The 13228-nt window shown below is 38.1% G+C and overlaps 1 protein-coding gene across 9 annotated transcripts in view; it reads right to left on the bottom strand.

Annotated features, from left to right (window-relative positions):
- The window catches only part of SNAP91 (synaptosome associated protein 91), a 156987-nt gene that overhangs the window by 65703 nt on the left and 78056 nt on the right, over window positions 1-13228 (bottom strand). For all 9 annotated transcript variants that reach the window (XM_036871845.1, XM_036871848.1, XM_036871849.1 and 6 more), the window contains one exon: window positions 10443-10470. In XM_036871845.1, coding sequence (XP_036727740.1) covers window positions 10443-10470 — 28 coding nt within the window. The remainder of the gene's footprint in view (window positions 1-10442; window positions 10471-13228) is intronic.

Genomic DNA, 13228 nt, shown 5'->3' with positions numbered 1-13228 from the left:
AAACCAATACATGTAAATACCTTAGAAAGTGATGTTTATGAAACACCAGGGAGAACGTAATGACAGCAATGAATCTACCAATATAAATGCAGAAATGAAGGTCTTCAAAGGCTCATTAAAAACTGCCTTGTAATAATAAGCTCTGAAGAGATGCGGGAGGTATGAAAACAGAACCAAAATAATCCTGTTACTACAAGAAGAAAAAGTCAAAATTCATTTTGGCCAAAACGCAGAAACAGACCATCCCAAAGGATTCCAGAATTTTACCACACTCTACTCAGCAGTCGTATGGTGGAATTTTTCCATAGACATAATGATTTTATTTATTTCTCTTTTAATAGATCTTTATTGGAATAAAATTGCTTCACAATACTGTGTTAGTTTCTGTTGCACAACAAAGCAAATCGGCCATATGCATACACATGTCCCCATATCCCCTCCCTCTTGAGCCTCCCTCCCATCCTCCCTATCCCACCCCTCTAGGTCACCGCAAAGTACTGAGCCGATCTCCCTGTGCTATGCTGCTGCTTCCCACCAGCCAACTATTTTACACTCGTTAGTGTATATATGTTAATGCTACTCTCATTTGCCCCCGCTTTGCCTTCCCACCCCATGTCATCAAGTCCATTCTCTATGTCTACCTCTTTATTCCTGCCCTGCAAATAGGCTCATCAGTACCATTTTTTTTTTTTTTTAGATTCCATATATATGGGTTAGCATACGGTATTGGTTTTTCTCTTTCTGACTTACTTCACTTTGTATGACAGATTCTAGGCCCATCCACCTCACTACAAATAACTCAATTTCGTTTCTTTTTATGGCTGAGTAATAGTCCATGGTATATATGTGCCACATCTTCTTTATCCATTCATCCGATGATGGACACTTAGGTTGCTTCCATGTCCTGGCTATTGTAAATAGAGCTGCAATGAACATTTTGGTACATGACTCTTTCTGAATTATGGTTTTCTCAGGGTATATGCCCAGTAGTGGGATTGCTGGATCATATGGTAGTTCTATTTTCAGTTTTTTAAGGAACCTCCACACTGTTTTCCATGATAGTTGTATCAACTGACATTCCCACCAACAGTGCAGGAGGGTTCCCTTTTCACTACAGCCTTTCCAGCATTTATTGTTTCTAGATTTTCTGAAAATGGTCATTCTGACCGGCGTGAGGTGATACCTCATTGTAGTTTTGATTTGCATTTCTCTAATAATTCGTGATGTTGAGCATCTTTTCATGTACCTCTTGGCCAACTGTATATTTTCCTTGGTGAAATGTCTATTTAGAACTTCCATCCATTTATTTTTTTAACATCTTTATTGGAGTATAATTGCTTTACAACGGTGTGCTAGTTTCTGCTTTATAACAAAGTAAAACAGTTATACATATATATATATCTCCATATCTCTTCCCTCTTGCGTCTCCCTCCCTCCCACCCTCCCTATCTCACCCCTCTAGGTGGTCACAAAGCACCGAGCTGATCTCCCTGTGCTATGCGGCTGCTTCCCACTAGCTATTGATTTTATATTTGGTAGTGTATATATGTCCATGCCACTCTCTCACTTTGTCCCAGCTTACCTTTCCCCCTCCCCGTGTCCTCAAGTCCATTCTCTAGTAGGTCTGCATCTTTATTCCTGTCTTGCCCCTAGGTTCTTCATGACCTTTTTTTAAAGATTCCATATATATGTGTTAGCATAAGGTATTTGTTTTTCTCTTTCTGACTTACTTCACTCAGTATGACAGACTCTAGGTCCATCCACCTCACTACAAATAACTCAATTTGTTTCTTTTTATGGCTGAGTAATATTCCATTGTATATATGTGCCACATCTTCTTTATCCATTCATCTGTTGATGGACACTTAGGTTGCTTCCATGTCCTGGCTATTGTAAATAGAGCTGCAATGAACACTGTGGTACATGACTCTTTTTGAATTACGGTTTTCTCAGGGTATATGCCCAGTAGTGGGATTGCTGGGTCGTATGGTAGTTCTATTTTTAGTTTCTTAAGGAACCTCCATACTGTTCTCCATAGTGGCTGTATCAATTTACATTCCTACCAACAGTGCAAGAGGGTTCCCTTTTCCCCCAACCCTCTCCAGCATTTATTGTTTGTAGATTTGTTGATGGTGGCCATTCTGACTGGTGTGAGGTGATACTTCATTGTAGTTTTGATTTGCATTTCTCTAATGATTAGGGATGTTGAGCATCCTTTCATGTGTTTGTTGGCAATCTGTAGGTCTTCTTTGGAGAAATGTCTATTTAGGTCTTCTGCCCATTTTTGGATTGGGTTGTTTGTTTTTTTGATATTGAGCTGCATGAGCTGCTTGTAAATTTTGGAGATTAATCCTTTGCCAGTTGCTTCATTTGCAAATATTTTCTCTCATTCTCAGGGTTGTCTTTTCATCTTGTTTATGGTTTCCTTTGCTGTGCAAAAGCTTTTAAGTTTCATTAGGTCCCATTTGTTTATTTTTATTTCTATTCCTCTAGGAGGTGGGTCAAAAAGGATCTTGCTGTGATTTATTTCAAAGAGTGTTCTGCCTACGTTTTCCTCTAAGAGTTTGATAGTGTCTGGCCTTACACTTAGGTCTTTAATCCATTTTGAGTTTATTTTTGTGTATGGTGTTAGGGAGTGTTCTAATTTCATTCTTTTACATGTAGCTGTCCAGTTTTCCCAGCACCACTTATTGAAGAGGCTGTCTTTTCTCCATTGTATATTCTTGCCTCCTTTATCAAAGATAAGGTGACCATATGTGCGTGGGTTTATCTCTGGGCTTTCTATCCTGTTCCACTGATTTATATTTCTGTTTTTGTGCCAGTACCATACTGTCTTGATTACTGGAGCTTTGTAGTATAGTCTGAAGTCAGGGAGTCTGATTCCTCCAGCTCCGTTTTTCTTTCTCAAGATTGCTTTGGCTATTTGGGGTCCTTTGTGTTTCCATACAAATTGTGAAATTTTTTGTTCTAGTTCTGTGAAAAATGCCAGTGGTAGTTTGATAGGGATTGCATTGAATCTGTAGATTACTTTAGGTAGTACAGTCATTTTCACAATGTTGATTCTTCCAATTCAAGAACACGGTATACCTCTCCATCTATTTGTATCATCTTTAATTTCTTTCATCAGTGTCTTATAATTTTCTGCATACAGGTCTTTTGCCTCCTTAGGTAGGTTTATTCCTAGGTATTTTATTCTTTTTGTTGCAATGGTAAATGGGAGTGTTTTCTTAATTTCACTTTCATATTTTTCATCATTAGTGTATAGGAATGCAAGAGATTTCTGCACATTAATTTTGTATCCTGCTACTTTATCAAATTTATTGATTAGCCCTAGTAGTTTTCTGGTAGCTTCTTTAGGATTCTCTATGTATAGTATCATGTCATCTGCAAACAGTGACAGCTTTACTTCTTCTTTTCCGATTTGGATTCCTTTTATTTCTTTTTCTTCTCTGACTGCTGTGGCTAAAACTTCCAAAACTATGTTGAATAATAGTGGTGAGAGTGGGCAACCTTGTCTTTTTCCTGATCTTAGTGGAAATGGTTTCAGTTTTTCACCACTGAGGACGATGTTGGCTGTGGGTTTGTCATATATGGCCTTTATTATGTTGAGGTAAGTTCCCTCTATGCCTACTTTCTGGAAGATTTTTATCATAAATGGGTGTTGAATTTTGTTGAAAGCTTTCTCTGCATCTATTGAGATGATCATATGGTTTTTCTCCTTCAATTTGTTAATATGGTGGATCACAATGATTGATTTGCATATATTGAAGAATCCTTGCATTCCTGGGATAAACCCCACTTGATCATGGTGTACTTCCACCTATTTTTTAACTGGATTGTTTGTTTTTTTGATATTGAGCTCCATGTGCTATTTGTATATTTTGGAGATTAATCCTTTGTTGTTTCATTTGCAAATATTTTCTCCCATTCTAAGGGTTGTCTGTTTGTCTTGTTTATGGTTTCCTTTGCTGTGCAAAAGCTTTTAAGTTTAATTAAGTCCCATTTGTTTATTTTTGTTTTTATTTCCGTTCCTCTAGGAGGTGGGTCAAAAAAGATCTTGCTGTGGTTTACCTCAAAGAATGTTTTTCCTATGTTTTCCTCTAAGAGTTTTATAGTGTCTGGTCTTACATTTAAGTCTTTAATCCCTTTGGAGTTTATTTTTGCGTATGGTGTTAGGGAGTGTTCTAATTTCATTCTTTTATGTGTAGCTCTCCAGTTTTCCCAGCACCACTTACTGAAGAGACTGTCTTTTCTCCATTGTATATCCTTGCCTCCTTTGTCATAGATTAGTTGACCATAGGTGCGTGGGTTTATCTCTGGGCATTCTACCCTGTACCACTGACCTATATTTCTGTTTTTGCACCAGTACCATACTGTCTTGATTACTGTATCTCTGTGGTATAGTTTGAAGTTGGGGAGCCCGATTCCTCCAACTCTCTCTTTCTTTCTCAAGATTGCTTTAGCTATTCAGGGTCTTCTGTGTTTCCATACAAATTGTAAAATTTTCTGTTCTAATTCTGTGAGGAATGCCATTGGTAGTTTGGTAGGGATTGCACTGAATCTGTAGATTGCTTTGGGTAGTATAGTCATTTTCACAATATTGATTCTTCCAATCCACAAACATGGTATATTTCTCCATCTGTTTATGTCATTTTTGATTTCTTTCATCAGTGTTTTATAGTTTTCTGAGTACAGGTCTTTCACATCCTTAGGCAGGTTTATTCCTAGGTATTTTATTCTTTTTGTTGCAATGGTAACTTTGTATCCTGCAACCTTATCAAATTCACTGATTAGTTCTAGTAGTTTTCTGGTGGCATCTTTAGGATTTTCTATGTATAGTATCATGTCATTGGCAAACAGTGACAGTTTTACTTCTTCTTTTCCAATTTGTATTCCTTTTATTTCTTTTTCTTTGATTCCTGTGGCTAGGACTTCCAAAATTATGTTGAATAAAGTGGCGAGAGTGGACATCCTTGTCTTGTTCCCAATCTTAGTGGAAATGCTTTCAGTTTTTCACCATTGAGTATGATGCTTGCTGTGGGTTTGTCATATATGGCCTTTATTATGTTGAGGTAGGTTCCCTCTATGCCCATTTTCTGGAGTTTTTTTTTTAATCATAAATGGGTGTTGAATTTTGTCAAAAGCTTCTTCTGCATCTATTGAGATGACCATATGGTTTTTATTCCTTAATTTGTTAATGTGGTGCTTCACACTGATTGATTTACATATATTGAAGAATCCTTGTATCCCTGGGATAAATCCCACTTGATCATGGTGTATGATCCTTTTAATGTGCTGTTGGATTCCACTTGCTAGTATTTTGTTCAGGATTTTTGCATCTATGTGCATCAGTGATATTGGTCTATAATTTTCTTTTTTTTTGTGATCTCTTCTGGTTTTAGTATCAGCATGATGGTGGCTTCATAGAATGCATTTGGGAGTATTTCTCTCTCTGCAATTTTTTGGAAGAGTTTGAGAAGGATGGGTATTAGCTCTTCTCTAAATGTTTGCTAGAATTCACCTGTGGAGCCATCTGGTCCTGGACTTTTGTTTGTTGGAAGATTTTTAAATACCGTTTCAATTTCATTACTTGTGATAGATCTGTTTATATTTTCTAATTCTTCCTGGTTGTCTTGGAAAATTTTAACTTTCCAAGAATTTGTCCATTTCTCTGTGGTTGTCCATTTTATTGGCATATAGTTGTTTGTAGTAGTCTCTTATAATCCTTTGTATTTCTGCAGTGTCAGTTGTGATTTCTCCTTTTTCATTTCTAATTTTATTGATTTGCATCCTCTCCCTTTTTTTCTTGATGAATCTGGCTAAGGGTTTGCCAATTTTGTTTATCTTCTCAAAGAACCAGTTTTTAGTTTTATTGATCTTTGTTACTGTTTTCTCTGTTTCTATTTCATTTATTTCTGCTCTGATCTTTATTTTTTTCCTTCTACTGACTTTGGGTTTTCTTTGTTCTTCTTTCTCTAGTTGTTTTAAGTGTAGGGTTAGATTGTTTGAGATTTTTCTTGTTTCTTGAGTTGAGATTGAATTGCTATAAACTTCCCTCTTAGAACTGCTTTTGTTGCATCCCATAGGTTTTGGGCCTTCGTGTTTTCATTGTCATTTGTTTCTATGTATTTTTTAATTTCTTCTTTGATTTCTTCAGCGATCTCTTGGTTATTTAGTAGCACACTCTTTAGCCTCCATGTGTTTGTGTTTTTTACAGTTTTTTTCCTGTAACTGACTTCCAATCTCATAGCATTGTGGTCAGCAAAGATGCCTGATATGATTACAGTTTTCTTAAATTTTCCAAGGCTTGATCTGTGACCCAAGATGTGATCTATCCTGGAGAATGTTCCGTGTGCACTTGAGAAGAAAGTGTATTCTGCCACTTTTGGGTGGAATGTTCTATAAATATCAATTAGATCTATCTGGTCTATTGTGTCATTTAAAGCTGTATTTCTTTATTTATTTTCTGTTTGGATGATCTGTCCATTGGTGTAAGTGGGGTGTTAAAGTCCCCTACTATCATTGCATTACTGTCGATTTCTCCTTTCATGGTTGTTAGCATTTGCCTTATGTACTGAGGTGTTCCTTTTTTGGGTGCATAAACATTTATAATTGTTACATTTTTTTCTTGGATTGATCCTTTGATCATTATTTAGTGTCCCTCCTTATCTCTTGTAACAGTCTTTGTTTTAAAGTCTATTTTATCTGATACGAGTATTGTCACTCCAGTTTTCTTTTGATTTCCATTGCATGGAATATCTTTTTCCATCCCTTCACTTTCAGTCTGTATGTGTGCCTAGGTCTGAAGTGGGTCTCTTGTAGACAGCATATATATGGGTCTTATTTCTCTATCCATTCAGCCAGTCTATGTCTTTTGGTTGGGGCATTTAATCCATTTCCATTCAGGGTTATTATCAATATGTATGTTCCTATTACCATTTTCTTAGTTGTTTTCGGTTTGTTTTTGTGCGTTTTTCCTTCTCCTGTGTTTCCCGCTCAGAGAAGTTTCTTTAGCATTTGTTGTAAAGCTGGTTTGGTGGTGGTGAATTCTCTTAGCGTTTACTTGTCTGAAAAGCTTTTGACTTCTCCACTGAATGTGAATGAGATCCTTGCTGGGTAGAGTAATCTTGGTTATAGGTTTTTCTCTTTCATCACTTTAAGTATATCCTGCCACTCCCTCCTGGCCTGCAGAGTTTCTGTTGAAAAATCAGCTGATAACCTTATGAGGATTCCTTTGTATTTTATTTTTGTTTTTCACTTGCTTTTAATATTTTATCTTTGAATTTACTTTTTGTTAGTTTGATTAATATGTGTCTTGGTGTGTTTTTTCTAGGGTTTACCCTGTATGGGACTCTCTGTGCTTCCTGGACTTGGGTGACTATTTCCTTTCCCATGTTAGGGAAGTTTTCTACTATAATCTCTTCAAATATTTTCTCAGACCCTTTCTTTTTCTCTTCTTCTTCTGGGACCCCTATAATTCGAATGTTGGTGCGTTTAGTGTTGTCTGAGAGGTCTTCAATTCTTTTCATTCTTTTTTCTTTATTCTGCTTCTCGGCAGTTATTTCCACCATTTTGTCTTCCAGCTTACTTATTCGCTCTTCTGCCTCAGTTATTCTGTTATTGATTTCTTGTAGTGTATTTTTCATTTCAGTTATTGTGTTGTTATCTCTGTTTGTTTGTTCTTTAGTTCTTCTAGATCTTTGTTAAACATTTCTTGTATTTTCTCAATCCATGCCTCCATTCTATTTCCAAGATTCTGGATCATCTTTACTATCATTACTCTGAACTTTTTTTTCAGGTAGATTGCCTATTTCCTTTTTATTTATTTGGTTTTGTAGGTTTTTACCTTGCTCCTTCATCTGTGACATATTTTTTTGCTATTTTTTTTTTTTTTTAATGAGTGGGATTGTGTTACTGTCTTACTGGTTGTTTGGTCTGAGGCTTCCAACACTGGAGTTTGTAGGCTGTTGTGTAGAGCTGGTTCTTGGTGCTGAGATGAGGAACTCCGTGAGACCTCACTCCGGTGAATATTCCTTGGGGTCTGAGGTTCTCTGCTAGTCCAGTGGTTTGGACTCAGAGCTCCTACTCCCACTGCAGGAGCTTCCCCCCAACCCCAGGCTTGCAAATCAAGATCCCGCAAGCCATGTGGGGAGGTACAAAAAAAAAAAACAAAGTAAAAAATAAAATTAGACTAGGAACCTAACAGACATGTTAGAAAGAATGTAAAAATAAAACTATAGATCAATCAACAACTGGAAGGTACATCAGTACCACAATAGTAAAAAAGAGGAGGAGGGAAAGGAAAAAAAAAGAGGGGGGGAGGCCTTGGCTGTGGGGGGCAGCACCTAAGCAAGGGCAAGGTCTGGGTGGTGGGCGGGGCCAATGCTCAGGACCCACAGGGCTGGAAAAGGCCTTGGGAGCTTTGGGGGGTGTGTGGCTTAGGCTCAAGGAACAGAAGGGGCCAGGCGTGCCCCCCACCCCTGGTCTCAGAGGGCGGGGGACCTAACCTGGGAGCCCAGCAGGCTTGCTGGGCTCAAGTCGGTGGGGCAAATGCCCTACTCTCCTCTCCCGCTCCTCCCAGAGGGCCACCTCTCCCCCACACCGCCTGCCTCTCCTGATCTCCCCGGCCTCCCTCCTATGCCCCCAGGACCAGTGCGGCCGGCAGGGAAGGGTGGGCCTTGGTGGGGAGGGGACTGGCCTGGGAACTCAGCAGGCTCCCCGTGCCCGAGTGGGCGGGGCAATCACCCTCTGCTCTTCTCCCACTCCTCCCGGAGGGCCCCTCCCACCTGCCTCTCCCAATCTCCCTGGCCTCCCTCCTATGCTCCCAGGACCCACGCAGCCTGGAGGGGGCTTTGGATGGTAGGGGACCAGCCTGGGAGGTCAGAGGCTCCCGCGGCCCCAGTGGACGGGGCAGCCGCCCTCTATTTCTCTCCCGCTCCTTGTCTGGCCTTCACTTCTCCTCCCCACTCAGTCCCCCTACGTCCTACCGGTTCACTTTGGGGTTCCTCCAATCTCCTTGGGCATCAGAGTCCCCAACCAGTGGCCAGCAGGCTCCCTAGTTGTGGGGAGATGCTAACTCTGCATCTTCCCACACCGTCATCTTCTCCCATGTGACATAATGATTTTAAACCTGGCTCTGTAGCAGAATCACCAGGGAGCTTAGGTTGTTTGTTTCTTTGTTTGTTTGATTGTTGGAGCTCCCTGAGGGTCTCTTGGGCAGCCGGCCAGGTATTGACACAGTAAGGGTTGTCTGGGGTACCCTGTGCAGTCATAATGCCAACCTTCTTGTCTGGAATAACAGCAGTTATGTAACAGAAATTTGGCAAAGAGGAAAGAGCACATTTATCACATTTTTGCAATGAAAATGGCAATGTGAAACATACAATGGCAAATGTGAACTACTGACCTAGAGAAGTAAATACTCTTGTCACTAACAACCCTAATCCTGTCCTTCAAGATGCTAAAGGAGAGAGGGAGGTGAAGGAGTTGTGACAGTTATTACGGTAGACTGTCTAAAAGGCATGCTTGCAAGGATACCCAACGACAATTGGTTTCTCTACCATCAAAGCAGGCACAATGTTATGTGCCTTATTTATCTCACAGGGCTGTGATTCAGAGTACGTGAAAGTGCTTTGTAACTAGTAAGACGTTAACACTGACACATTTGTTTTCAGTTGTAATATAAATGTATGAAAATTTCTTCTACTTAAAGAAAAATTTAGTCCAGATAGAGGGCTAAGTAGACATTGCTATATGAGACTGCTATATGACTAAGAAACTAATATAAAGGGGAATACATAAAAACTTACCTTTCCTCAAGAAATTAAAAATAAAATTATCATATGATTCAGCAATTCCACTTCTGGGTGTAGACCCAAAAGAACTGCAAACAGGGACTTGAACAGATACTTGTACACCATGTTCACAGGAGCATTATTTACAATAGCCAAAAGGCGGAAGTGACCCAAGTGATCATTAATGGATGGATGGATGGATGAACAAAATGTGGTACACACATAGAATGGAATAGTATTCAGACTTAAAAAGAAAGGAAATTTCTGACATATGCTACAACATGGATGAACGTTGAAGATACTATGCTAAGTAAAATACGCCAGTCACAAAAGGACAGATACTGAAGGACAGTTCCACTTATCTGAGGTACCTAGAGTAATCAAATTCATAGAGACAGAAAGTAGAATGGTGCCTGCCAGGAGCTGGGGGTGAGAGTGGTCAGAGAGGGGGATGGGGAGTTAGTGTTTAAAGGGTACAGAGTTTCAGTTGGGGAAGATGATAAATGTTCTCCAAATGGATGATAGTGATGGCTGCCCAACAATGTAAATGTACTTAATGCCACTGAACTGTACAATCAAAAGTTGTTAAAATGAAAAAAAAAAAAAAAGTTGTTAAAATGGTCAAAACAAAACAAAAAACAAACTTACCTTACTTAATGGAGAGGGAGCACCAGATCTAAAAGGCAACCAAAAAGAATTAAAACTGGATATACATGAATACATTTGTAGAAGCACTTAAGTTTGATGCTTGGTCAAGCATTAACTTGTTTATATATAGACTTTTTTAGTAATGGATAAACTATTTTTAAAATATATTTTATCTTTTACTCAATTACGACATCTGCTTCCAATGTCTCCCATCCACTTAATTTCTAGTATTAGAAATTCTTAAATTCAAAATCTTTTGTTTGGTATCTCTAGCAACTCAATTAATTATTCGAGTTGATCTTTATTGCCTACGTCCATCAAAAATAAACTGTTCAAATTGGAATTTTAAAAAATTTGCCAAGACTTGGGAAAAATAATGCTTTACAGAATTTTTTAAAAACCGTCTGGTTTATTATTTTTAAAAGTTAGAAAACCCATTAAGGTTAAAGCAACATTGTGATTCATTTAGTCATAATTGTGATACCTAAAAGGAACACTAGAATTAAAAAAAAGATCCCTACAAGCCCTGTGCTTGATGTGTGTCTCAGCTTCCACACTGAGCTGAGACACACTGTGCGTACTCCTAGAGATTGTCTGGTTTTTTTCATGGCTGTAATGAAAACTATCTATGAGAAATATTCCCATTATCCTGTGAGAACTTGGGAGCTGGAAAAAGAAGAGTAATCTCAATGCTTGTGTCTAAGGGAGTGAGGGAAAATCAGGAAGAAATACTTTTTTTTTTTTTCCAGTTAGATTGCTGGTAGCACTGATTATAGTATATCATTTCTAGCAAAATGCTTCAGAGACGACTGCCTAAACAGGGTAGGTTTTACTAACCTGAGTTGGTGGAAAATAAATTAGTAAGGAAACAAAATGAAGAAAAAAAGACATTTCAATAAGAAGACTATTGTCAGGGTCTCAGAGGATGGCAGGGATGCCCTTCTACTTATCTACAGAGAAAATATCACACGTGGCAGGAGTAAAATAAAATCAGCAGAGATTTAGTAACTGGAGTTTTGTACAATATCATGAATTTTTGTTTTATTGGATATAGCAAAAGAAATTTAACAATATTATATGCCAGATTAATACCTCTTATGTTCAACTTCATTTGCAAACACAAGCCTGCCATTTCCTGTCTAAATTTAGTTTTCACTTAAAATGAACATGAAAGCAAGGTCTAACAGAGATTTCTGTGATATAAGGACGATAGAAGCCTAAGGGTTACACTCGATTAGGTTATGTGTAGTTGGGCTGTTATCTTCAGAGTAACATATCCTATGAAGATATATGCTTCTCTACATTGCTCATCAAGGGTCTACTGAAATAAATGGAATCACAGTATTCTCTATATCTCAGAAACTTAGGAACCTAAAAATCTAGTACTGAGGTTGAAAATTCCCTAATGAGTTTTTGGTTAATAATTCCTCCACTCCTACCACTTTTTTCTCTTTACATATGGGGAAAAGGAAGGGAGTTAAGTCTAAATAAAAATCCAAGAAAATAACAGCCTTGACTCTGCAAAGAAAACATAGAAGCCATCTGATGTGGTCAGTTTCTAAGAATGAGTTAATTGAAATTAATTTGTTTCTCTCTCAAGAGATTTTCATGAACCAATTCTTAGTGGTACTGACACAATGAGCAATATTAATACAGAAAAGAGAATTGAGGATGAACGAGAACTTTTTGAACTGTATTTCCAAACTAATACATAAAAGTTTCTAACATATTCTATACTCTGTAGCAAAATAAAGATATAGTAAAAATGACAGAATTTCTCTACCTACTACTAAAGAATATCATGCTCAAACCTAAGTACAGAATATCATAACTGGCACAAGAATCACTTTGTCAAGCTCTCGCCTGAGTGCTATTATTAAATGACACTTGTAGCTACCCCATGGATTCAGCAAAAAAATCTCCTACTGTCTCCCACTATCATCCCACTTAAAGCACTGTATCTTATTCGTCTGTCTTCTCCACTAGATGCCAAATTCTTTGAAGGAAGCGAACCTATCTCATTGTTTTATATCAGATAAACATATTAACCAAAATAAACTAACCAAACATCTTAAAAATAAATTAACCAAACATCTTAAAAATTATTTTGTATGAAACTAAACTGTCAGGATGTATGACTTCTGTTCCCATGGACCAGATCCAGGTTTTGCCATGATTTCATCAAAAAGGTAGAACCAGAGGTGCTCCTACTGGGGCCACAGCTTTAAAAAGCATCACTCAACACTGATTAAAGTCTGAGGGCTCTGAGGCTCAGAGAGGTAAATAACTCGCCAAAGTCTCATCATTCTTTAATGGTGGATTTCAGGCTCCAGTCCAAGTCTGTCTGTGCACATTTCACATTCCAGCCTGTCCTGACAAAAACACAGGGGAGCCCAGCACATTTGTTCCTCTCCTGCACAACACACAAATTGCTTCTTTTTACCTGTTCCTCAGCTGATTTTCTGCCCTACTGGCTATTCGCCATTTATAAAAGAAAATGCTACAATCTTTTATATATAATGATATTATTTAAAGCCCGATACTTATTTCAACAACTTCAGCTAGAGAAATTTAGTACATGGTGAACCATGTTGGGGGAAAATAAAGCATGAATGTAATTTTAGAAGCGAATGCATGACCCATAGATCCTGTAAAATGTTACAAACAAATACATGGGTTTCTATGATGAACACAGAAAATGTTAAGGTTTACACTTCCCATGTGTTAATGGTAAACTATCAAAAGAAGAAATTTTATTTCTTATTCACAACACTAATCGCTACACA

This window comes from Balaenoptera musculus, chromosome 12, assembly GCF_009873245.2.
Source record: "Balaenoptera musculus isolate JJ_BM4_2016_0621 chromosome 12, mBalMus1.pri.v3, whole genome shotgun sequence".
Lineage (NCBI taxonomy): Eukaryota > Metazoa > Chordata > Mammalia > Artiodactyla > Balaenopteridae > Balaenoptera > Balaenoptera musculus.
Note: the sequence above shows the minus strand (reverse complement) of the source record. Positions and strands in the feature narration are given on the sequence as shown.